The 25994-nt window shown below is 45.7% G+C and overlaps 1 protein-coding gene across 3 annotated transcripts in view; it reads right to left on the bottom strand.

The window, feature by feature from the left end:
- LOC126108725 (uncharacterized) overlaps positions 1-22853 on the bottom strand; it is a 122254-nt gene extending 99401 nt beyond the window's left edge. For all 3 annotated transcript variants that reach the window (XM_049914058.1, XM_049914059.1, XM_049914060.1), the window contains exon 1: positions 22690-22853. In XM_049914058.1, coding sequence (XP_049770015.1) covers positions 22690-22767 — 78 coding nt within the window. In that variant the 5' untranslated portion in view covers positions 22768-22853. The remainder of the gene's footprint in view (positions 1-22689) is intronic.
- Between the last annotated feature and the right edge of the window lie 3141 nt (positions 22854-25994).

Below are 25994 nucleotides of genomic sequence, written 5' to 3'. Positions count from 1 at the left end.
TGCAAGGGGTCTTCCAGCACTCGTGTCGACACAACGAAACCAAGTGCTGACAAAACAATGTTGGTGCTTCATCTTCACTAATATACAGGATGATTTCTGCACCATGTACAAGCTCTAGGGATTGACTGAAGAGAGGATACAGATCAGAAAAGGTCTGTCAAAATATCCACGGGTGTACTGCCGGTCTACAGTGTCCAACGGGCACAATATTTCGGCGATCATACATGTCGCCATCATCAGATGAACTGACGGACTGAGCTCCTGTGAGTGTGCCGGCACGGAGATCTGTACACTATGGCTGCTCAGGGGGAACTGGGTTCGGTCGCGGCGGCGGCCGATGTAAATACCCTCCGCCCGCGGCGCGCTCACTCCGCCGTCTGCGCCCCGCGCCACGGTCGCGCGGTGGAACAGATTGCGACGGCGTCTACGGTGTGATGGTTCTGTCCGCCGTGTAAGCCATCGAAATTCGCACCAATGACGAACTCATAAACCGTGACTGTGGCTATACTCTTAGCAAGGCTTGGGAACCAGCGATTGGGTTAATCAAGAGTAAATCCAGCAAATGTATAGTTGTGACGACCACGGCGGACAGAACCATCACACCGACGTCATCTCAGACGCCGTCGCAATCTGTTCCACCGCGCGACCGTGGCGCGGGGCGCGGACGGCGGAGTGAGCGCGCCGCGGGCGGAGGGTATTTACATCGGCCGCCGCCGCGACCGAACCCAGTTCCCCCTGAGCAGCCATAGTGTACGGATCTCCGTGCCGGCACGTTCACAGGAGCTCAGTCCGTCAGTTCACCTGATGATGGCGACCTGTATGATCGCCGAAATATTGTGCCCGTTGGACACTGTAGACCGGCAGTACACCCGTGGATATTTTGATTATCAAATACGCCGGGAGAAACTCAAGAATCACAGAAAAGGTCTAATTAACTTATGCCCGGAAGTGTATGGTTTCTATGATAGAGGCCATTTATTCAACCGTACGAGGGTCGTTCAATAAGTAATGCCCTACATTTCTTTTCTCACAACATATTTGTTGTTAAGAGCCAGAATTTGGTGACACTAACAGAGTGATTATAATTAAACTTTCAAAACGCTGTAGAAATAACACCTCTGGTCACAATTACGTCAATTTGCAACGGAGTATTATCGGAGAAGGAGCAAAACGTACGTCAGAAGAAAAAAAAATCTGAAGATTCATCAGTAGATGGCACTGTATGTGTCAGAATACGTAAATGAAAACACCTGCCATGCGCACGACCCAGTGAAGTTGGTATAAACACGCCGGGTACACGGCTTTTCCTCCTTCCGCATCTGCAACGATCGCCGTGACTGTCTCAGTGCAGGATCGCGCTCTGCTCGTAAAGCTGCATTACAAGAACGATGGCTGTGCACACGTCGCTCTGCAGAAGCCACAGTGATGCAGGAGGAGGCGAGTGGTGGAGTGCAAACGTGTGGTGCACGGAGAACTGCCAGAAAGTTGGGCGTACCCGTGAGCACGGCGCGTAAAATCCTACGAAACATTCTTCTTTGCTGTCCATTCAGAATTTCCCATGTGCCCGAGTTGCTTCCTGTTGGCCTGCCAGCAAGAGAGAGACGTTTGCTTTAGAATTTCTTGCTCGCACAGAAGTGGACAATGATTGACCGTGGAAGATTTTGTGGACAGACGAAGCCCACTTTCATCAGACAGGATATGTCAGTACACAGAATTGTCGAGTATGGGCAACGGAAAATCCACACGCAAACCAACCAGTACCACTTCATGCTGAAAAGGTCTCTGTGTGTTGCAGGTTTACGGCATCGTTTTTCATAGGGCCATATTTTTTGTAAGAGACAGGTGCTTCCGCTCCTGTTACCTGTACCGTCACTGGTAGGCGCTATCAGTGTCTTTTGCGCAACCACTTCATTCCAGCTCCTCAACAGCGTGGGTGTGTGGATGAAATCATTTTTATGCAAGATGGCGCACCTCCGCACACTGAAAATCCAATTAAGCAGCTGCCGAAGTACCATTTCGGAAATGCTAGAATTATGAGCCGCCATTTCCTTACAGCCTGGCCGTCTCTATCACCTGATCTTGATCCGTGTGATTTCTGGCTGTGCGGCTGTCTGAAAGATGTTGCGTTCAGTGATCCGACTGCAAACTTAGCTACATTTAAGACACGCACTGCGCAACACATTCTGAACGTGATCCCGGAAACACTTTGAAGAGTTGTGGAACTTGCTGTTTCTCGATTTCAACTGAAACGGTGGACAGCATATTGAACACGTTTTGCACCAGTCACAAGGAAATTAATAATCCGATTTCATTATGATTGGTGCTGTTTATGCCGATATTGTCCTCAGGACAATTAAAAACTGATATTTCCCAAACCATGTGATATGACCTTGCCTTGGTGGATGGGCTTACGTAATTAACAGTATGACACCTTTACACCCTATTCACATTGAGCAGTACACTTTGTTTGACGTCAAACGTACACCTTAGGCTTTGTTGTATGATTCATTTGTAGTCATCCTCTAGTAAACAATGACTCTTACAGCGCCATCTATTGCTACATTCTGTAACTATTTATTTTTCTTCTACGATAGATTTTCCCCCTTCTCCGTTAATATTCCGTTGCAATTTGATTTTATTCTGACCAGTGGCGTTATTTCTGCAGCGGTTTGAAAGTTTAACTTTAATTATAGTCATCCTGTACATGAACTTGTCTTGTCCAAGTCCTACTTTTCTACATAGTCTCCATCACGTTCTATGGCTGCACGCCATCGTTGTGGAAGAGCATCTGTTCCCTGCTATTAAAAGCTCTTGTCCTGTAGGCGTAGCCATGTTTTCACTGCATGACTGATACTCTCGTCATCTTCAAAGTGTGTTCCCCATACAGAGTCTTCAGGCGGCCCAAAGAGATGCAAGTCCGAGGGTGTAAGGTCTGGACTATAGGGCGGATGACGCAATGATTTCCAAACCAATGGGGCGAAGTGTTCCCGGGTTCTCACACTTGTGTGTGGCCGTGCATTATCGTGTTGGAGTAAGTTTTATACTGGATTCTTGTCCGATCGAACACATCCGAAACGGTTCTGGAATTTATTCGAAGTCTTCACGTACGCCTCTGAATTGATGGTTAACCGTCTTGGAATCACATACACGAGAATAACATCATCAAAATCTAAGAAGACTGTCACCATGACTCTTCCAGCAATGATGGTTGTCTTGATTTTTCTCTTTTGTGGTGAATGAGGATGATGGCACTCCATGGACTGCCTTTTTGTTTCCGGCGCAAAGTGGTGCATCCAGCTTCTTTCTCTGAATCTTGTGGCCCGCTGTGAGCATTCGTGGAGCACTTCGTGAGCACCTCTTTGACTATCTGAGAGTCTCCATCATTGCAGACACTCTTCCAATGCTGACCGACAACTGTAGAGCCAGTTGTCGAGATGTGATGCGTCGGTCGGCACGAATAACGGCATCCGCACGATGCGGCACGTCTTGATCAGTGGCTGCTACAGGACGTCCCGAGCGGGGCTGATCGTGGAGCTCTGTTTCTGCATTTCCCGAGGCTCTAACTTTCTTTACCCATCACCCAACTGTACTCCTATGAACTGCAGCATCGCCAAACACTGCAAACAAATGTTTATGGATGTTCACCACGGTTTCTGTTTCTGCACACAAGAATTCAATAACAGCACGGTGCTTGTAACGTGGGTTGTATGTTGAAGCCATTTTGACGCTGTACTACGGCTCTGCCACTTGCCAGAACGGTTCGAAACCTCCCAGCGCAGGGAACGAACATCAAATGTGAAGCACCCACTAGGACGTTTGTCTGTGTATTTTAAAAATTTAAAAAAAAATGTGGGACGTTAGTTACTGAACTACACTCGTCCATTGATGCAGAGACTGCAGTATAATACGCGCTGTCGCATGTAGCCACAGTTACAAAATTTGTTGGAAACGTTTCCCGTGTGCCTCATCTCATCCGTGTACGCGCTGCAGCGTGCTCTGTGTGACACGTCCGCACTGGCCAGGCTGCACCCGGACAGTGCCACAGGCGGCACGGATACACTGCTCCAGCGTCTCCACATCTGGAGTGGGCTCTGCCTGCATGATGCTACTGAGATGACCCCCTAACCAGAAGTCTCACGGGTTGAGGTCCGGTGAACGAGCAGGCCATGCGACTGGAACCACGCCGCCTCGATGTGACCCACCGACAAGGGAGGGCAAGACTGAGTCGCGTCCGGGCGTTGACGGCGATGTGAGCTGGAGCATCTGCACGTAGTAGCCGTATAATACTCCGAATCATCGACGGCACTTCTTCCAGCAGGGGGGATAAAGTCAGCCACAACAAGTTCCGGCCTGTTATGTGTCTTGGAATGAAGATCGATCCCAAAATACGGTCGCCAGTTATTCCGGCCGACACATTCTGGCTGCACCGATGCTGGTCACTCGCTGTCACCATACCCTGCGGGTTCTGCGTAATATGCCACAGATGACTGTCCCGAAAGTTGATGATGCCACTCTGTGTAAAGGTGGCCTAATCTGTGAATAGGATGGATGACACAAATCCTTGAATCCTGCTTGCCTGGTGAAGAAACCAGTGACAAAGCTGATCCCGATGTGGAAAGTCTGTCGCTAGTAAGCCCTGCATACGCTGTGATAGGGTAGCAACAGTTGTCATCGAGAATGTCCCACACGGTCGTCTGACGCACCCTGTACTGTGGGGGGGGGGGGGGGGGGGGTCAACTTTATGGTACGGACACGGCAGTCGCCTTCCACAGTGTTAGTCACATTTTCCTCCAAGTCTGGTGTCCGAACATTTGGGGACCATGATTTCTAGCTTCCTGAAACGACCCCGTGTCAGACAAACGGCGAAACACTGTTGCAAACATTGAGAGCTGTGCCAGAATGAGATTTTCACTCTGCAGCGGAGTGTGCGCTGATATGAAACTTCCTGGCAGATTAAAACTGTGAGCCGAACCGAGACTCGAACTGGGCACCTTTGCCTTTCGCGGGCAAGTGCTCTACCTATGGAGCTACCCAAGCACGACTCACGCCCCGTCCTCACTGCTTTACTTCAGCCAGTTTCATTGAGAGCTGTGGTTGTTGGCGGGAAGAGTTCTGATACAACGTTACTTCCAGCAACCCGTTGCTATTTGCCTTTCCGTAAGTAAGCACCATGTCGGCAAGTTCTCGATTCGAATATGTGGGGATTGTGTATAAAGCTGCATCACGTCCACTACAAGGTGAATCAGCAAGAGAAGTGAATCGGACACAACGTTACCAAATACTGTGGCTTGAGAGGGCGCTAGGGCAAGACATACGAGGAACAGTACCACCCTCTAGGAGGAAACCATGCATTCTCTGTAACAAAATAAGTGACCTCTAGCATGGAAACCATGCCTTTCCGTAAATAAGTTCGTTACACTATGTTTGTTCCGTATCCTCTCATCGATCGAACGCTAGAGTTTGCACATGGTGGTAAAAATCACCCTATATAAAGGAGAAACGTTATTTAACATTGTTCCCAAAAATCTCTAATAGTTTACCTCAAAGTTTTACACAAGGCTCTTATAAGCGATTGAAAGAACATAAGCTACACATTTTCTTAAACAACAATGCACATATTTTTCTGTTAAAACCGAGTCCGAGAAAAACAGTGCTGTTCTGTGTTATGAAAAGTGTGGCTTCGACTCCTTTCTCACAGATGGCTTCTGTTACGGTAGCAGAATGTTTAAACCATTATACAAAATTTTTATCCCTCATATATCGTTTCTCAGGGAATATAATTTTAAGCAATATATGTCTACCGAACAAAGCGCTCTTTTGTTTTCTTCCTCGAAGTCGGTTTTCACATAAACTTGTATGATCAGAAATTTTTATTTCTACCTTATAGGCTTATGCTGTGTGAATGATCCTAAACTTTGTAATGCCATTTCTCCGTGGATTAAGACTGCGATGTAATGTCACTGAAGATGCTCCCCTCACATATCAAGCAGCTGCTGAGGTCTCTCTTGTACCCCAGATACCAATCATCGTAACCGATCTATCCGTTCATTTTACGTCAATCAACATTTATTTTGCAATAACAGAGAATGCTCACGGTCTGTCATACAAGTACGTTGGAACGGATCTACGATCAGAGTGTTTGCACCGTCGTGAACTGTATTTACCGTTTCACTGACACTTGGCACACAGTAGCACAGAAACTAAAATTGTACTCTGTAGTACCAGGGCATAGGCTACAACAACTATTGTAAAAACAACAGTACATGAGTGTACAGGGTGAAGCGAAATTCGCGCACTCGGGCTTCGCAGCCCACCACATGTGCAGTAACGACCTCTGACAACTCACACATCCGGCGCTGTACGGTTGGTGCTTCCGGAAGCGATCCACGGCCGAGTTCTACCGGCGGTGCCTGAAAGGCGCACTCGGCGCACCAGCAGACGACCAGCAGTACCTGCCGCGACTGAGGAGAACCGAGGCGAAACTCCTTCAAGTAAAGAAACAACAAATGAGAGGCGTCCTCAGCAGAAGCAAGACGTATGGCGAGGTGGATCAAGAGCCACTCACCGTGCACCACCTACAGGGTGTCCAGAAAAGGACTCCCTGATTTCAAAATTAGATATCTCGAAAACAAAGATTGATAGAGGAATACAATAAACGGTATGTTTATTGTGAAAGCTGTAATAAGTTTATACAGCAGTTTGAAATAATAGTTACAAAAGCTGCTAACAGATGGCGCTGTACGCTATACAGCTCATATCAGCATACATAAGTCAAATAATCGTATGAAAACAATCTTTGCAAACAATCACATCACAATGTTTTCAAAATGTTCACCATTGGCACTACAGAGGTGACGCAAACGAAGAATGAAATTCGCCATCACATTTCGTAGTGTCTCAACCGAAATGGATTCACATGCCACAGAGATCGCCGATTCGAGCTCGTCCAGCGTGGCGGGATGCTTCGGGTAGACCGTGTCTTTCACTGTGCCCCACAAAAAAAGTCACAGGGAGTCAAATCCGGCGAATATGGAGGCCAATCCATGCCTGCAGCAGTAAATTTGGGATATTCCAAAGCAATGACTCGATTCCCGAAGTATTCCTCAAAAAGCGAAACACTTGTTCGGTCCGATGTGGTCGGGCTCCATCTTGCATAAACCATTCAGTACCTGGTCGATCCTCTAACGCTTGCTGTGTGGCGACAAATTGTTCCGAAATTGCAAAGTAACGTGCACCAGTGACCGTTTCTCGAATGAAAAAAGGGCTAGTAATGCCTCTGCTGCATACTGCAGCCTTCACAGTAACTTTAGGAGAATACAGGGGTTTCGCTTCACACCAATATGGCTTTTCGGAATCCCAAAATCGCCAGTTCTGCTTATTCACGTATCCATTCATCTGTAAACCAGATGCAGCCCAACATCAAATCCTTCACTATCAATCATTGTGATCATCTGATTAGCAAAGGCAACCCTTTGTTGCACAGCTCGTACGGGTATGGCCTGTGCGTTTGAATTTTGAATGGAAACATGTGTAGGCTCTTTCTCAGTATTTTATGCGTGCTGGAACGCTTCAAACCAGTCTCAGATGCAATTCTACGGACGGATGACATTGGATTTCGCTGAATAATTCCAGAAACTGTGGCGATATTTTCAGGCGTAACTGAGGTTTGCTTGCGGCCAACATGCCCCACTAGATCATCAGTTACGCTGCCTGTTCGTTGAAATTTTGCGAACAGCGTACGAATGGTTTTCGCATCGGATCCTTTTGGAACATTAAATCGTGCTTGAGAACTTCGCCTTGTTGCTGTACTCGTACGGAGTACATTGAAAAAGTTCAGAGAAGGGCAGCACGTTTTGATTTATCGCGAAATATGAGATAGAGTGTCACTGAAATGATGCTGGATTTAGGCTGGACATCATTAAAGCACAGGCGTTTTACGTTGTGGAGCAATCTTCTCACGAAATTTAAATCACCAACTTTCTCCTCCGAATGCGAAAATATTTTGTTGACGCCGACCTACGTAAAGAGAAACGATCCCCATGATAAAATGAGCTCGTACGGAAGGATATAGGTATTCACCGTTTCCGCGCGCTATACGAGATTGGAATAATAGAGAATTGTGAAGGTGGTTCGATGAACCCTATGCCATGCACTTAAATGTTATTTACAGAGTATCCGTGCAGTTGTAGACGAAGATGAGGTCTGACTTTTTCTTCGCATGTGTCGACAGCATGCAGTTGAAAGCGTCGCGGAGCTCGAGGGCAATATCGCAGGGGTCCACGCTTCTCCACTATTACTGAGGAACGCTGTGGGCACCTCTGGGCCACATTAGAAACTTATGCGTTACAGTCGGAGACAGTTACGGGGTTTCGTAAAAGCGGTCCTTTAATTCTGTTGCGCAGTGTAGTGCTTGAATGCGTTTTGCGAAGACGGTCTTCAACAGCTAGTTGTACAACCCAGCCGCACGGTGTGGCCGCGCGGTTTGAAGCGCCATGTCACGGATTGCGGAGCCCCTCCTGCCGGAGGTTCGAGTCCTCTCTCTTGTTCTTAGCATAAGTTAGTTTAAGTAGTGTGTAGTGTCTTGAAAGGAGGGTATAAGATGAACATCAACAAAAGAAAAACGAGGATAATGGAATGTTGTCGAATTAAGTCGGCTGATGCTGAGGGAATTAGATTAGGAAATGAGACACTGAAAGTAGTAAAGGAGTTCTGCTATTTGGGAAGCAAAATAACTGATGATGGTCGAAGTAGAGAGGATATAAAATGTAAACTGGCAATGGCAAGAAAAGCGTTTCTGAAGAAGAGAAATTTGTTAACATCGAGTATAGATGTAAGTGTCAGGAAGTCGTTTCTGAAACTATTTGTATGGGGTGTAACCATGTATCGAAGTGAAACGTGGACGATAAATAGCTTAGACAAGAAGAGAATAGAAGCTTTCGAGATGTGGTGCTACAGAAGAATGCTGAAGATGATAACTAATGAAGAGGTATTGAATAGAATTGGGGAGAAGAGGAGCTTGTGGCACAAGGTGACTAGAAGAAGGGAGTAGGACATGTTCTGAGACATCGAGGGATGACTAATTTACTATTGGAGAGCCAAGTGGAGGGTAAAAATCGTAGAGGGAGACCAAGAGATGTATACACAAGCAGATTCAGAAGGATGTAGGCTGCAGTAGGTACTGGGAGATGAAGAAGGTTGCACAGGATAGAGTAGCATGGAGAGCTGCATTAAACCAGTCTGAGGACTGGACCACAACAACAACGACAAGTGTAGGGACCAATGACCTCAGCAGTTTGGTCCCTTAGGAATTCACACATTTCTACAACCTACACGCAATGAAATTAATTTAGACCTTGCAGTTACAGGCAGGCCTGTGCTTAACGACAGTGTAAGTAGAGAAATTAGTGATAATGATGTCAAAATAGCTTCGACTGTTATCGAAGTTCGTAAACTCAACAGAAAGACTGGGCTATAAATTATGCTGGACCAGGTAAGCGGCAATTAGCTCCCTACTTAAATAGTGAATAGACAACATTTAGTTCAAACATTATTGAAGCATACGAATTATTGCAAGTTTTAAACTCTCTGTAGATAACACTCTGGAATATTATTTGCCTATTAAATGTATCAAGGGCACAAAACAAAGCTGAATCCTGGTTTTATGAGAAAATTCGGAAAATACTGAACAAGCAGAGATTGTTGAACTCTCGGTTCAGAAAAGGAGGTGCAAATGTCGACCGGCAAAATTTAGAAAGAAATTTATGGATCATCGAAAAGATCGAAGCGTGAAGCGTACAAAATCTTCCGCTGTCGTACGTTAGCGTCAGATCTCGCCGAGAATTCGAGAAAATTCTCGACCTATGTACACCAAGTGGGTCGCAGGCCTGCAGTCAGTCACTCGTCGACCAGTTTCGTGTGGCAGTCAAAGACAATAAAAGGAAAGGAGAAGTTGCAAGCGTCGAGTTAAAAAAAAAACACACACACACATAGCCAGGTCGTTGAGATGTACCGTCGTTAGGCCGTTGCAGCCACTCACGTCTGGAGGCAGCGGCTGAGTGTGTGGCGAGGCGGGTGGGGGGTGACTGAAAGGGAGGCCACCCCCGGCCGTCTGTACCTGGGGTGGCCTGCTTCTGTCGAGGGCCTCGTCATCTGGAGGCCCTCCCAGGACAGCTGTTTGTAATAAAATCTCAAACAAGGCCAAAACATGTTCGGTAATTAAGAGGCAGTCAGGAGTTTGGGGCTGCATTATCAGGCTATTGCGCTTGCCGATGGAGTGTTCAGAATTTTTATATTTGCATGAAATCTAAAAAATACAGAACGATAAGCATTAGCTGATAGCAAACGACTCTATGACGCCACCGTTCATTCCGAGTAAGGCACGGAAAGGTAATAGAAATTAGCACTCCTACAGAGGTGTAAACAGTCGTCTTTCCCTCACTTTATTGAAAAGAGAAACAGGACACGAAATTACTTCTAGTGGTGCGAGGTAGCCCCTGCCATGCACCACACGGTGGCTTGCACTGTACGTATATTGATGTAGGTGTACATCTACATCTGCATCTACATTTACATCAGTACTCTCCTAATCGCACTTAAGTGTCTGACAGACAGTTCATCGAACCACCTTCACAATAACTCTCTATTATCCCCCTCTCGAACAGCGCGTGGGAAAAAACGAGCTCTGATTTTCCTTATTTTATTATGATGATCGTTTCTCCCTGTATAGGTCGGCGTCAACAAGATGTTTTCGCATTCAGAGGAGAAAGTTGATGATTGAAATTTCGTAAGAAGATTCCTCCACAACGAAAAACGCCTTTGTTATAATGATGTCCATCCTAGATCCTGTATCATGTCCGTGACACTCTCTCCCGTATTTCTTGATAATACAAAACATGCTGCTCTCCTCTGAACTTCCTCCGTGTACTCCGTTAATCCTATCTGGTAAGGATCCCACACCGCGCAGTACTGCTCCAAAAGAGGACGGACGAGCATAATATAGGCAATCTCTTTAGTAGACCAGTTGCATCTTCTTAGTGTTCTGCCAGTAAAACGCAGTCTTTGATTCGCTTTCCCCACAACGTTGGAAGGACTCTCTGGTCCGACGGTTCTAGGTGCTTCAGTGCAGAACCACACGGCTGCTAAGGTCGCAGATTCGAATCCTTCCTTGGGCATGGATGTTTGTGATGTCCTTAGGTTCGTAAGATTTAAGTAGTTCTATGTCTAGGGGACTGATGACCTCAGATGTTAAGTCCCATAGTGCTTAGAGCAATTTTGAACCCACAACGTTTCCTATGTGTTCTTTCCAGTTTTCGAGCATTTAAAGAGAATTTTCCTACCACGTATGTTTATGTGCCACACCCACTTATCTGTCACCCACTTTCCTGCATTTAGATCTTTATATCCTCTACATTGCGAGTTAGTTTTTTTTTTTTATTTTTACTCCTGAGTGTGTTAGCTATCCTTGGAATGCAACGGTCGGTATTCTTTTGTTTCTGCTTTCAGAAACACGGTTAGTTTTGTTCAAGTGTGATTGCGAGTAGTTCTTATACTTACGTTTGCAGTGCTTTTTTACGTGTGTTTTGTTGTGTTTATTGAAGATGACAAAACGTAAAGGCATTTTGAAGAAACGACAATTTAGAAGAAAGAAGTTTAGAAAGCTTTCTGTACAAGAGGTTGTGTCGCCTGGCAACGATGTTTCTAATTGTACTCCTTCAACAAGTGCATCGTCGAAGATGCTCGCACCATTTGAAGAGAGTTACAACGAATTTACTGTAAGTGACAAGGAGTGCAGTAACATTATTATAAGTTTCAGAATATTATCAGATGTAATTTCTAAATTTCTACAATGTAGATAGTGTGGTGAGTCACAGAGTGTGAAAATTTGGCCGGCCGCGGTGGCCGAGTGGTTATAGGCGCTTCAGTGCGGAACCGCGCAGCTGCTACAGTCGCAGGTTCGAATCCTTCCTCGGGTTAGTTAGGTTTAAGTAGTTCTCAGTTCTAGGGGGCTTATGACCTCAGATGTTAAGTCCCATAGTGCTCAGAGCTATCTGAACCATTTTTTTCTGAAAATTTGTGAGAGTGCCAGTGGGAGAAAAGGCCTAGCAATTGCTTTGGATTTAATTTGCAGTAAATGCTCAGCTGTGATTTCATTTATGAGTTCTTCAAAAGCAGATGCAAGTGGCCCTTATGAAATCAATACTAGATTAGTTAATGCCGTGCGATCCATTGGCAAGGGCATGGCTGCAGGAAGAACATTTTGTTCAGTGAAGAACTAAAATCAACCACCAAATAAATTTGAAAAACTGACTGCAATATTAGAGAAAGCTGTATGTGACGTCAGTGAGGTAAGCATGAAACTGGCTGCTAAGGAAGAAGTGGAAGAAAATGACTGATGTTCGGATATTACAGTTGCACTTGATGGACGTTGGCAGAAAAGAGGACATACTTCTCTGAATGGAGTAGTAACTGCCACGAGTGCAGACATCCGGTAAAGTGTTAGATGTGGAGATAATGTTTAAATATTGCAAATGTTGTAAAGTTAATGAACATAAATAACACAACTGTGTGGCTAATTTTAGAGGGACAAGTGAGGGTATGGAAAGTAATGGAGTACAACAAATATTTCATTTCTCTGTACAAACAAGAGGCGTACGGTACACCAAATATTTGGGCGATGGTGACAGTAAGGCATACAACAATGTGGTGAACTCTAATCCGCATGGAGATGCTATTATTAGCAAAATACACTCCTGGAAATGGAAAAAAGAACACATTGAAACCGGTGTGTCAGACCCACCATACTTGCTCCGGACACTGCGAGAGGGCTGTACAAGCAATGATCACACGCACGGCACAGCGGACACACCAGGAACCGCGGTGTTGGCCGTCGAATGGCGCTACCTGCGCAGCATTTGTGCACCGCCGCCGTCAGTGTCAGCCAGTTTGCCGTGGCATACGGAGATCCATCGCAGTCTTTAACACTGGTAGCATGCCGCGACAGCGTGGACGTGAACCGTATGTGCAGTTGACGGACTTTGAGCGAGGGCGTATAGTGGGCATGCGGGAGGCCAGGTGGACGTATCGCCGAATTGCTCAACACGTGGGGCGTGAGGTCTCCACAGTACATCGATGTTGTCGCCAGTGGTCGGCGGAAGGTGCACGTGCCCGTCGACCTGGGACCGGACCGCAGCGACGCACGGATGCACGCCAAGACCGTAGGATCCTACGCAGTGCCGTAGGGGACCGCACCTCCACTTCCCAGCAAATTAGGGACACTGTTGCTCCTGGGGTATCGGCGAGGACCATTCGCAACCGTCTCCATGAAGCTGGGCTACGGTCCCGCACACCGTTAGGCCGTCTTCCGCTCACGCCCCAACATCGTGCAGCCCGCCTCCAGTGGTGTCGCGACAGGCGTGAATGGAGGGACGAATGGAGACGTGTCGTCTTCAGCGATGAGAGTCGCTACTGCCTTGGTGCCAATGATGGTCGTATGCGTGTTTGGCGCCGTGCAGGTGAGCGCCACAATCAGGACTGCATACGACCGAGGCACACAGGGCCAACACCCGGCATCATGGTGTGGGGAGCGATCTACTACACTGGCCGTACACCACTGGTGATCGTCGAGGGGACACTGAATAGTGCACGGTACATCCAAACCGTCATCGAACCCATCGTTCTACCATTCCTAGACCGGCAAGGGAACTTGCTGTTCCAACAGGACAATGCACGTCCGCATGTATCCCGTGCCACCCAACGTGCTCTAGAAGGTGTAAGTCAACTACCCTGGCCAGCAAGATCTCCGGATCTGTCCCCCATTGAGCATGTTTGGGACTGGATGAAGCGTCGTCTCACGCGGTCTGCACGTCCAGCACGAACGCTGGTCCAACTGAGGCGCCAGGTGGAAATGGCATGGCAAGCCGTTCCACAGGACTACATCCAGCATCTCTACGATCGTCTCCATGGGAGAATATCAGCCTGCATTGCTGCGAAAGGTGGATATACACTGTACTAGTGCCGACATTGTGCATGCTCTGTTGCCTGTGTCTATGTGCCTGTCGTTCTGTCAATGTGATCATGTGATGTATCTGACCCCAGGAATGTGTCAATAAAGTTTCCCCTTCCTGGGACAATGAATTCACGGTGTTTTTATTTCAATTTCCAGGAGTGTACAATAGGGCTCAGGCAACTGGAGAATCTTATTCTCAGCAGCATTCTCTTCCTGCTGCTGTTGTTACAGCAATTAAACCTATTTTCAGAGACTTGGCTCATCCTGACCTTCTGAGGAAATGTGTGCATGGGCAGACACAGAACCCAAATGAATGTTTCAACAGCATATTTTGGAACTGCCTTCCTAAAACTGTATTTGTAGGCATGCATACAATGAAACCAGGAGTTCATGATGCTGTTATTACATTCAATTGTGGTAATATTGGAAAGTGTTGGGTTCTGAAAAACCTGGGAATTAATCCTGGGTCGGTCGGTGTGGCCGAGCGGTTCTAGGCGGTTTAGTCTGGAACCGCGCTACCGCTACGGTCGCAGGTTAGAATCCTGCCTTGGGCATGGATGTGTGTGATGTCCTTAGGTTAGTTAGGTTTAAGTAGTTCTGAGTTCTAGGGGAGTGGTGACCTCAGATGTTAAGTCCCATAGTGCTCAGAGCCATTTGAAGCCAATTAATTCTGGTGCAAATATGATCACTGGGATGCAACATTGCGAGAAAATGAGGATAGCCGATGCAGACAGGTCTGCATGTAATATGGCCAAGAAAGCCGGACAAACATCCAGGAAGGTGAAAAGGAAGCTGGAAGACCTGCTAGAGGCCAAAGAAGGGCCATCATATGCAGCAAGACGGTTTTAATTAACTGTAAGTAACAAATTTGAAAAGGTTTTTCTTTAAAGTCAATTTCCCACAAACTAAAATTTTCAGTACATATGCCCCATTATATCAGGAACTATCATAGATAAATGTATGAAATTTTCAGAGACCCTGCATAACATAAAAAGCCACCTCTGGTACTACATTCATTAATATTCCCTCATTAGGAAGTTCACAAAAAATATTATCTGCAGAAAAAACTTAAATTTTTTGTTAGTAAATTTAAAAAAGTATTTCTTAAAAACTATAAAAAGGATAAAGCAGATTATAGTACAGTTGACTCTATTAGCATCATGTTACATACAGTAAAAATATCAAGGTGCTGCATCAAATAGTTTTTCAGAAGTTCGTCAAATACTTGCCTAAATTAACATGGGTTAGATAGGCAGGGTGTGCTCCCCTTAAGTTGTTTGTAATTGTAATTTACGGCCATCATATTTGGTTGATTTATGGTGAAACTTGTGTTTATCGCATTCCTTTTGGCACTCATGTGGATGACCTCACGCTTTTCATTATTTAGAGTCAAATGCCAATTTTCCCATCTTTGCTAACTCGTTTTGCAACTGTTTTTGATCATCTGATAACTTTACTAGACTATGAACGACATCATCATATGCAAACAACCTACGAGGGCTGATCAGATTGTCTGTCAAATCGTTTATATAGATAAAGAACGGGAGAGGGCCTATAACACTACCTTGGTGAACGCCATAAATCGCTTCTGTTTTATTTGATGGCTTTCTGTCAATTACCACGAACGGTGGCCTCTGCGGCATAAAATCACTAATCAACTCGCGAAACTGAGGCGGTATTCCATAAGCATGCAATATGATTACAAGCCGCCTGTGAGGTACGGTGTCAAAAGCCTTATGGAAATCTTAGAAATACGGAATGAATTCCAAATCCCTTGTCAACAGCACTCAACACTTGGTGTGAGTAAACAGCTAGTTGTGTTTCACAAAAGCGATGTTTCCTAAATCCATGTTCGTTGTGTGTCAATGGACAGTTTTCTTCGAGGTAATTCGTAATGTTCGAATAGAAATATGTTCCCAAATCCTGCTGCATATCGATGTTAATGATACGGGCCTGTAACTTAATGGATTATTCCTATTTTCTGTCTTGAATGTTGGTGTCATCTGTGCAACTTTCCAGTCTTTGAGTAGGGATCTTTCGTCGAGTGAGCACTTGTGTATGACTGTACAGAATGGAGCTGTTGCATCAGCATACTCTGAAACGAATGTAGTTGGTGTTGAGTCTGGACCGGGGGACTTGCTTTCATTAAGTAATTTACGTTGCTGCACTACCTCCGAGGATATCTACTTCTAAGTTTCTCATGTGGGCAGCTGTTGTTGTTTCTAATTCTGACATATTTACCTCGTCTTCTTTGGTGGGGGAATTTCGGAACGTTGTGTGTAGTAACTCTACTTTAGCAGCACTGTCATCGGCAGTATTTCTATTGGTATCGCGCAGAGAAGGCATTTATTGCGTTTTTCCGCTTGTATACTTTACATACTAACAGAATCTTTTTGGATTTTCTGCCAGGTTTCGATACAAAGTTCTATTGTGGAAACTACTGTAAGCATCTCGCATTGAAGTGCGCGCTAAATTTCGAGTTTCTGTAATAGATTGTCAGTCTTGTAGATAAATTTGACACGCTTTTCTCGTTGTTTCTGACACAATATTGTGCACTGTTTTGCGTATAAAGTCGTTTGTTAATTAATTTGGTACAAATCTCTCAATTGCTGTCGATATTATTTCTTTGAGTGCAAGCCACAGCTAGTCTACACTTACGTTGTTATTTTGGAAGGAGAGGAGATTGTGTCTCAGCAAAGCGTAAGTGAATTTTTATCTGCTTTTTTGAATAAATGTATATTTATTTTTGACCTCTATCCATACTAACTCACAGGAAGTATCTATTTCAGTTTCTACACAAGATAAACTGCTTCTAACAGTAACGAACACGCCGTCACCAAAGGTATTTATCCTATCGTTTCTGAACACCGTTAGGTCCTGCTAAAAAATTTCGGATGAACTTATCTCCGACTTTAGTCAACTGTCAGTGCCTATAACGATTTCAGCAGTTTTCTATTAGCGCCTTCATCTCTGTTACTTTCCCAACACATCCACGTCAATTTACAACTGTTATAGCGATGGTTCCTAGTAGATATCCAGCTATTAGCAAGACACAGTTACTCTACATGAAACGTTTATTGATACGTATACTACACTTAAGCGTCAAAGAAACTGGTATTGATATGTGTATTGGAATATAGATATACACTCCTGGAAATGGAAAAAAGAACACATTGACACCGGTGTGTCAGACCCACCATACTTGCTCCGGACACTACGAGAGGGCTGTACAAGCAATGATCACACGCACGGCACAGCGGACACACCAGGAACCGCGGTGTTGGCCGTCGAATGGCGCTAGCTGCGCAGCATTTCTGCGCCGCCGCCGTCAGTGTCAGCCAGTTTGCCGTGGCATACGGAGCTCCATCGCAGTCTTTAACACTGGTAGCATGCCGCGACAGCGTGAACGTGAACCGTATGTGCAGTTGACGGACTTTGAGCGAGGGCGTATAGTGGGCATGCGGGAGGCCGGGTGGACGTACCGCCGAATTGCTCAACACGTGGGGCGTGAGGTCTCCACAGTACATCGATGTTGTCGCCAGTGGTCGGCGGAAGCTGCACGTGCCCGTCGAACTGGGACCGGACCCCAGCGACGCACGGATGCACGCCAAGACCGTAGGATCCTACGCAGTGACGTAGGGGACCACACCGCCACTTCCCAGCAAATTAGGGACACTGTTGCTCCTGGGGCATCGGCGAGGACCATTCGCAACCGTCTCCATGAAGCTGGGCTACGGTCCCGCACACCGTTAGGCCGTCTTCCGCTCACGCCCCAACATCGTGCAGCCCGCCTCTAGTGGTGTCGCGACAGGCGTGAATGGAGGGACGAATGGAGACGTGTCGTCTTCAGCGATGAGAGTCGCTTCTGCCTTGGTGCCAATGATGGTCGTATGCGTGTTTGGCGCCGTGCAGGTGAGTGCCACAATCAGGACTGCATACGACCGAGGCACACAGGGCCAACACCCGGCATCATGGTGTGGGGAGCGATCTCCTACACTGGCCGTACACCACTGGTGATCGTCGAGGGGACACTGAATAGTGCACGGTACATCCAAACCGTCATCGAACCCATCGTTCTACCATTCCTAGACCGGCAAGGGAACTTGCTGTTCCAACAGGACAATGCACGTCCGCATGTATCCTGTGCCACCCAACGTGCTCTAGAAGGTGTAAGTCAACTACCCTGGCCAGCAAGATCTCCGGATCTGTCCCCCATTGAGCATGTTTGCGACTGGATGAAGCGTCGTCTCACGCGGTATGCACGTCCAGCACGAACGCTGGTCCAACTGAGGCGCCAGGTGGAAATGGCATGGCAAGCCGTTCCACAGGACTACATCCAGCATCTCTACGATCGTCTCCATGGGAGAATAGCAGCCCGCATTGCTGCGAAAGGTGGATATACACTGTACTAGTGCCGACATTGTGCATGCTCTGTTTCCTGTGTCTATGTGCCTGTGGTTCTGTCAGTGTGATCATGTGATGTATCTGACCCCAGGAATGTGTCCCTTCCTGGGACAATGAATTCACGGTGTTCTTATTTCAATTTCCAGGAGTGTATGTAAACAAGCAGAATATGCACTGCGGTCGGCAACACCTATGTAAGACAAGTGTCTGGCGCAGTTGTTAGGTCGGTTTCTGCTGCTACAACGGTAGGTTATCAAGGTTTAAGTGAGTTTGAACGTGGTGTTATAGTCGTCGCACGAGCGATGGGACACAGCATCTCGAGGTAGCGACGAAGTGGGAATTTCCCCGTACGACCATTTCACGAGTGTACCGTGAATATCAGGAATCTGGTACAATATCAAATCTCCGACATGGCTGCGGTCGGAAAAAAGATAATGCAAGAACGGGACCAAACACTACTGAAGAAAAGTGTTCAACGTGCCAGATGTACAGCCCTTTCGCAGATTGCTGCAGATTTCAATGCTGGGCAATCAACAAGTGTCTGCGTGTGAACCATTCAACGAAACATCATCTATATGGGCTTTCGGAGCAGAAGTCCCCCCTTGTGTACCCTTGATTAGTGCACAACACCAAGCTTTACGACCAGCCTGCTCTATTGTTTAGTGTTTTTAGTAACTGCTTACTGTGTGACTCTTTGACATAGATTCGAGCAACTGAAAGAAAGACAAATGTTCAGCTTCAACTAATATGGCTCGGTCTCCTTAATTTTTAGTAAACGAACCTATCTGAGGAACGAACGGAAACATACGACCCATTATACTCCGTCCACGTTTCTGTAACAGTCAGATTAACATTTGCTCACGTGAAATCGAAACGGCTGTGCTCAGTTCGACTACACTTGAATACCATTTGCCGTCTTTACGGATATCTCATTCTAGCTTCCCTACGGAATTCCGTTGCTGCTACGATGAGAGGCACTGACGAAACGACTCCCTTTCGGATTTGGAAATGTTGCGTGCATTATGGCAGTGCAACGTTCGGGAGTTACAAAATGCTGATGAAAATCTTTATTACAATGCGAGGTGCTTCAAAGAGGCAGACAAATAGGCACCTCAGACCGACGCCGACTCACGTCTCAATCGATCTCACCCCTTCTTCTCTTATTTAATGCCGTGTCTGGTACAGGTCACACTTCCGATTGCAGCAATTAAGGGTTACCTGTTTTTGACCGGCCTGCACGCATGAACAAGTGATTCCATGAGCTGTATCATACCCCAATCATTTTTTTGTAAGTTCAAAACACAGAACCACGCGGCTGCTACGGTCGCTGGTTCGAATCCTACCTCGGACATCGATGTGTGTGATGTCCTTAGGTTAGTTAGGATTACGTAGTTCTAAGTCTAGGGGACTGATAACCTCAGATGTTAAGTCCCATAGTGCTTAGCGCCATTTTTGCAGACCACAGGGAGGTTTGCACGCAAAACTATTTTTCCGGGGAGGGCGCAAATTGGAAAGCTAATTTTGCCTACGGTGACTTTTTACGTTATAATATCAATACAGTCTCGATTAAACCTTTCAATAGATCGGTCAGGTCGACAAGATTTGACTCTCTGTTTTCATTCGCATTAAATGATCCGTGAACGTGTTAATAGCACAAACTAGATGAATATTTGTTTAATTTACAGCAGTGTTACTGAAGTATCAATCTCACTTAGTACTCCCTTCGCTGTGCCTTTTTATACAATTTTTCCGGGACTGGCTGGTTAGTGCGCGTTTCCACTTACATGAGTCGGCACCTTCGACGTTTACTATTAATTTATCTAGCCTTATCCTTTATTTAGGGCTTACCTTTCCCTAGTAAGATTGTAATTTAATTATTTGATGTAGCCTACCTAGACAGCAGAAACACGAAATAAGATCATGGGAGGGGGGGGGGGGTAGTCTTGTTTATTTGTTTGTTATATCGAATTGATGGACAAGAATTCTGTCCAGTGTCGTGCTTAGGAATAACGAGTGATCAAACGCCGATCGCTGTGACTTAGAATTTCAGATATATTTACTTGAAAACGACTTTTTTGCCGGCTTTCGAAGAGAGGTATCTTTACAACTCGTTAAATAAATTTGTCTTGCTTAGAAATTATTATGGCGTGGATGAGATGCTTAATGACATTTCTGTTTTTAAAAATTGAAATTACGAACTAAATGATTCGCATCACTCGCATTAATTCCAGTGATTGGAGATGCTTTGGTGACCTTCTTTGTATCTGCAGTACAGTTGAAGTAAGGATACAAGATAGTGAAGCGCTGGTTTACCGCACTTCCTTCTTCACTGATAACACACCCACACTATAACAAACAAATTGGATCGAAAGTTGTCTTACAAGTTGTTCGATGAATAATCGCTAGTTAAGCGAGCGAATGTCTTCACTTTTTATGTGGTTGGAGATGCTTACTTTGACATGATTGGACAGGGGCTTTGAGATCATGCTCTCATTTATAGGTCTATTCCACTCCAAGTGACAGTTCCTGCTGAATTCAGTCACTATTTTTTTCTACACGAAAGGCATAAATTTAATTTATACAAGTTTTCGAACAAAGGTTCGAAAGACCTTGAGTCTATTATTTCCTGTTCAGAAATGGCCCAGATGCAGACTTGTATGTCTAAGTATGGCACAGAGACTCGAAACAGGAAGATAGTTATCTGAAACGTGTCCTAAGATTATTTATTTATTTCCAACTACACGGAAAACCTTGCGTGAATACAGATTTAGTGATGAAACTGTCCACCATCTACTCTGCTTCACAAGAGTTTTAGTCTCATTTAGGTTGGTGAATCTGCTGTTGTTCATCAAGTTCTTTACCCCCTTTTCACTTTCAGTCATAATCAAGATTGAATAATATTAAGAAAGTACACTGGAGCACCTAAGAAACTGTTGTAGGCATGCGTATTCGAATACAGAGATTTGTAAACAGGCAGAATACGGCGCTGCGGTCGCTGCGAAAACAAGTGTCTGGCGCGGTTGTTAGATGGGTTACTGATGCTACAGTGGCAGGCTATGATGATTTAAGTGAGTTTGAACGTGACGTTGTAGTCGGCGCACGAGCGATGGGACACAGCGCCTCAAGTACGATGAAGTCGGGATTTTCCCGTACGACCATTTCACGAGTGTACACTGAATATCGGAACTGCAGTAAAACATCTAAACCCCGCAATTGTTGTGGCCAGGAAAAGATGCTGCAGGAATGGGACCAAAGATGACTGAAGAGAATCGTTCAGCGTGACAGCGCAAAATGCTGCAGATTTCAGTGCTGGGCCGTCAACGTCATCGTGCGAACCATTGAACGGAACATCGTGTACCCTCGATGGCTGCACGATACAAAGCTTTACGCCTTGCCTGGGCCCATCATCACCGAGACTGGACTGTTGATGAGTGGAAACATGCTGAGAGGTAGGAAGTGTCTCGTTTCAAATTGTATCGAGTAGATGGAAGTGCACAGGTATGCAGACAACCTCAAGAATCTGTGGGCCCTGCATGTCAGCAGGGGACTGTTCAAGATGGTGGAGGCTCTGTAATTGTGTGGGCTGTGTGCAATTGGAGTGATATTGGACCCCTGACACGTGACAAGTACGTAAGTATCCTATCTGATCACCTGCATCCATTCACGTCCATTGTGCATTCCGACCGACTTGAGCAATTCCAGCAGGACAATGCGACACCCCCTACGTCCAGCATTCTTACAGTGTATCTGCAGGAACACTCTTCTGAATTTAAACACTTCCGCTGGCCACCAAACTCCCCAGACATGATCATTATCGAGCGTATCTGGGATATCTTGCAATGTGCTGTTCGGAAGAGATCTCCATCCCCTCGTACTGTTACGGATTTATGGGCAACCCCGCAGGATTCGTGGTGTCAGTTCCCTCCAGAACTACTTCAGACGCTAATAGAGTCCATGCCACGTCGTGTTGCAACACTTCTGCGTGCTGGTAGGAGCCGCGCACGATATTAGGCAGGTGTATCAGTTTCTTCGGCTTTCCATTGTACTCAGTTTAAGCCCAAACTTTTTCGGGGGGGGGGGGGGGTGGAAGGCGAGGGTGCGTCCCCAACCTCCTCCCACCTGCATGTGGGACTGATCACAGTTTGGAAAAGCTCCAGTAGTGGTAGTCACGTAGAACTGCAATGATGAGCCGTAAGAGGGGGAGGTCGTGTGAAATTCCACGGGGAAAAATGCCGTCGTTTGAGCGGCTGACGCAGAGAAGAAGCAGGGCGGGTACTCACGGCGAGGGCGATGTTGGCGCTGGTGATGCCCGCCACCGCCGCCGCCGCCGCCAACATCAGCAGCGCTCCGGGCCCCATGCTTGGAGCCGGCGCGTCTCTCTACCTCTCTACGCCTGCCTCTGCCTCCGCCTCCACCTCCGTTCTGCGCTGTCCCGGTCGTAGTGCTGCGACCCTGCACTGTCTGTCGCCCCCGGCTGTCCTGCTCTTTTGTAATTGCGGCGCCAGATGCCACAAAGCGGTCCCTGCGAACTGGGCGCTTGTCCACCGCCGATACCATCTCTCCCCCACTCCTCGTCCGACGTATGTGTGCGACCCTGTCCTTCTGCTCTTCCTGTTTTGCAGCTTGTGTCAGCTGTTGGAGTGTAATTCGCCGCTGCCAGGTTAGCGTGGTTTGCTAGCGAAATGGAATTCCTCATTTCATTTCCCAACGACCTTCTCTCCTTTTTTTTCTAATTTGCGAAGTTTGAATTGTCTACTACTCTTCCTTGTCAGGTCAGATGAATGCTTTGACTCCAGAAGCATTACTATCGACACACAAGCCTGTAAATCTGGTACTGTGGTATCAGACATTTACTTTAGGAAAAATTTTTATTTTTCTGATTACGATTACAATTGCATACATTATTATACCGCTATCCCAGAACACTGTACCACTTCCAGGTTCTCTACATAGTGGACTCCAGTGGCAACAAAAATTTCATTTTCAATATTTCACACAATTATTCGCCGTATGTAGAAATTTAAAATTTTGTCATAATCTACTCATTAAGAGGTGACAGAAGTGATGTTATAGCGGCATGCACATAAAAAGGTGTCGATAGGATCGCATACACGAGGTACAGCTGCCGTAGCTGTCATTTGTACTCATTCGTGTGAAAAGGATTCCGACGTGATTATAACCGCACGCGGGAAATTAACGGACTGTGACCGCAGATGGTAGTTGGAGCTACAGAATCCAAGCCCGAAATCATTAGGGAATTCAATATCCCAACAGCCACAGCGTCAAAAGTGTCCCGAGAATACCAGAATTCGGGCACTACCTCTCAGCACAGAGGCCGCGGTGGCCGAAGGCCTTCACTTAACGACCGAGAGCAGCCACCTTTGTGTAGAGTTGTCAGTGCTGACAGACAAGCTACAGTGCATGAAATAACCACAGAAATCAGTGTGACACGACGAGGCGAAATTTGGTGTTAATGGGCTGTGGCAGCAGACGGCCGGTCAGGCTGCTTTTGCTAACAGCACGACGTCGCCTGCAGCGCCTCTCCTGGGTTCCTGACCAGACCGGCTGAAGCCTAGACGACTGGGAAACCATATCCTGGCCAGATCAGTACGGATTTCAATTGGTAGGAGCTGATGGTAAGTCCTGAGTGTGGTGCAGATCCCATAAAGCCATAGACCGTCAACAAGACACTGTGCTAGCTGGCGGCGGCTCCACAATGGTGCGGTCTGTGTTTACATAGAGTAGACTGGGCCTTTTAGTCCAGCGGAACCGATCACTGACTTCAAATAGTTACGTTCTTCTGCCTGGAGATCATTTGCAGCCATTAATGTTGTTTGTGGTCTTCTTGAAGTCTGGGGGTATTTCGCCTATCTCATGCATCTTGCACACCAGATGGAAGAGTTTTGTTTTTCTCATGGCTGGCTTTCCCAGAAGTATCAGTAGCTCTGAGGAAATTCCGTATGGATCATTGTCAAATTCTTCTCGCGGTATCGTATCCTCTATCTGACATTCATTTACATCTTTCAAGCTAGTTTCCCTGCAAAGACCCTCTATACTCCTTCCAAATTTCAGCTCTCTCTTCTTTGCTAATTACTGGTTTTCCATCTGAGCACATGATATCCATACAGTTCCTCTTCTTTTCTCCAAATATCTCTACAGTTTTCCTGTAGGCGGTGTCTATCTTTCCCCTAGTTATATATGGGTCTATATACTTACATTTGTCCTTTAGCCATCCATGGTTAGCAATTTTGCACTTACAGTCAGTCTCATTTTTTAGATGTTTGTAGTCCTTTCCACATGCCTCATTTGCTCCATTGTTATATTTTCTCCTTTCGTCAATTAAATTTATCCCGTAATATCTAAGGATTTCTCCTAACCCTTTTCTGTTTATCTATATGATCCTCTGCTGCCTTCACTATTTCATCTCTCAGAACTACCCAGTCGTCGTCTACTGTACTCCTTTCCCTTGTTTCAGTCAATCGATGCCTATTGCTCTCATTAAAATTCTCAATAACTTCTAGTTCTTTCAACTTATCAAAGTCCCATCTCCTCAATTTACTACCTTTTTCAATTTCTTTAGTTTCAATCTGCAGTTTGTAACCAGTAAATTAAGAGAAACAACAGATTTACATCATTATACGTTTTTATACAGAGGCGTTGAGAAACAGGTTCATGGGCAGACGGGCATAGCCATGATAACAGATTCAGAGTGGAAGGAGAGAATTACACCCTGCACTTTTCATAATGAGTGATTAACGCTTTTAAGGTCGAAAACAGAGCAAGGTCACCTACCTGTGACTGGAGATCATTGGTCTGAAAGGAGATGAATATAGGACTCAGATAATGTTTACGAAAAGCTCCTGCTTGTGTGTGCGGAAGTAAACGAACCATACTTGATTTATTTATGTGAGGGTTGGAATGTCTGAGTGGGTAATAACAGGATTAAAGGCGTGGTGGGGAGATACGGAGGATGTACTGTAAATTCAAAAGGTAATGAGAGAAGAAGTTTTTTTACATACACTTACTTCATAGTAACTAAAACGTTCTTCCGAAAGAAAACTATTCATAAAAACACTTGGCCCAACACATGAGATAAATGAGTTATATATTTTAGTAAGTGAGTTGTTTCTTTCCTTACTGTAACACATTAAAATTTACACGCAGTGTGATATTTTCAGAGACCATTTTTTGTTATGGCCAAAACAGCATTTCTAATATAGTGAAGGAGACTCGTGGGCTCATCCCCTACAGGTAAAGAAAAGTCAATCAATTTTACATTACAGTTTTTAAAAGAGCCTTCATCTTCAGATCTCTACCACCAAAGATTGCATTATTATTTAGTAAATTCACCTACACAAAATGATGGAATCGGGAACATCAAATACTGCATAAATAAGACAGCAGTTGAAGCAGTAAGTAAACAAACTAAATGACGAAAGGAGAAAAGAATTGTAATTTGGAATGAAAAAATTAAAGAAATAGTATAAGAGAAACAAAGACTATATGAGTGTTTGCTGCAATGATCAAGCAAGCGAAAGATATAGACCGATGAGAAGAAAGCAGAATCACTAACATGAAAGGCTCA

The sequence above is a fragment of the Schistocerca cancellata genome, chromosome 11 (genome assembly GCF_023864275.1).
Source record: "Schistocerca cancellata isolate TAMUIC-IGC-003103 chromosome 11, iqSchCanc2.1, whole genome shotgun sequence".
Lineage (NCBI taxonomy): Eukaryota > Metazoa > Arthropoda > Insecta > Orthoptera > Acrididae > Schistocerca > Schistocerca cancellata.
Note: the sequence above shows the minus strand (reverse complement) of the source record. Positions and strands in the feature narration are given on the sequence as shown.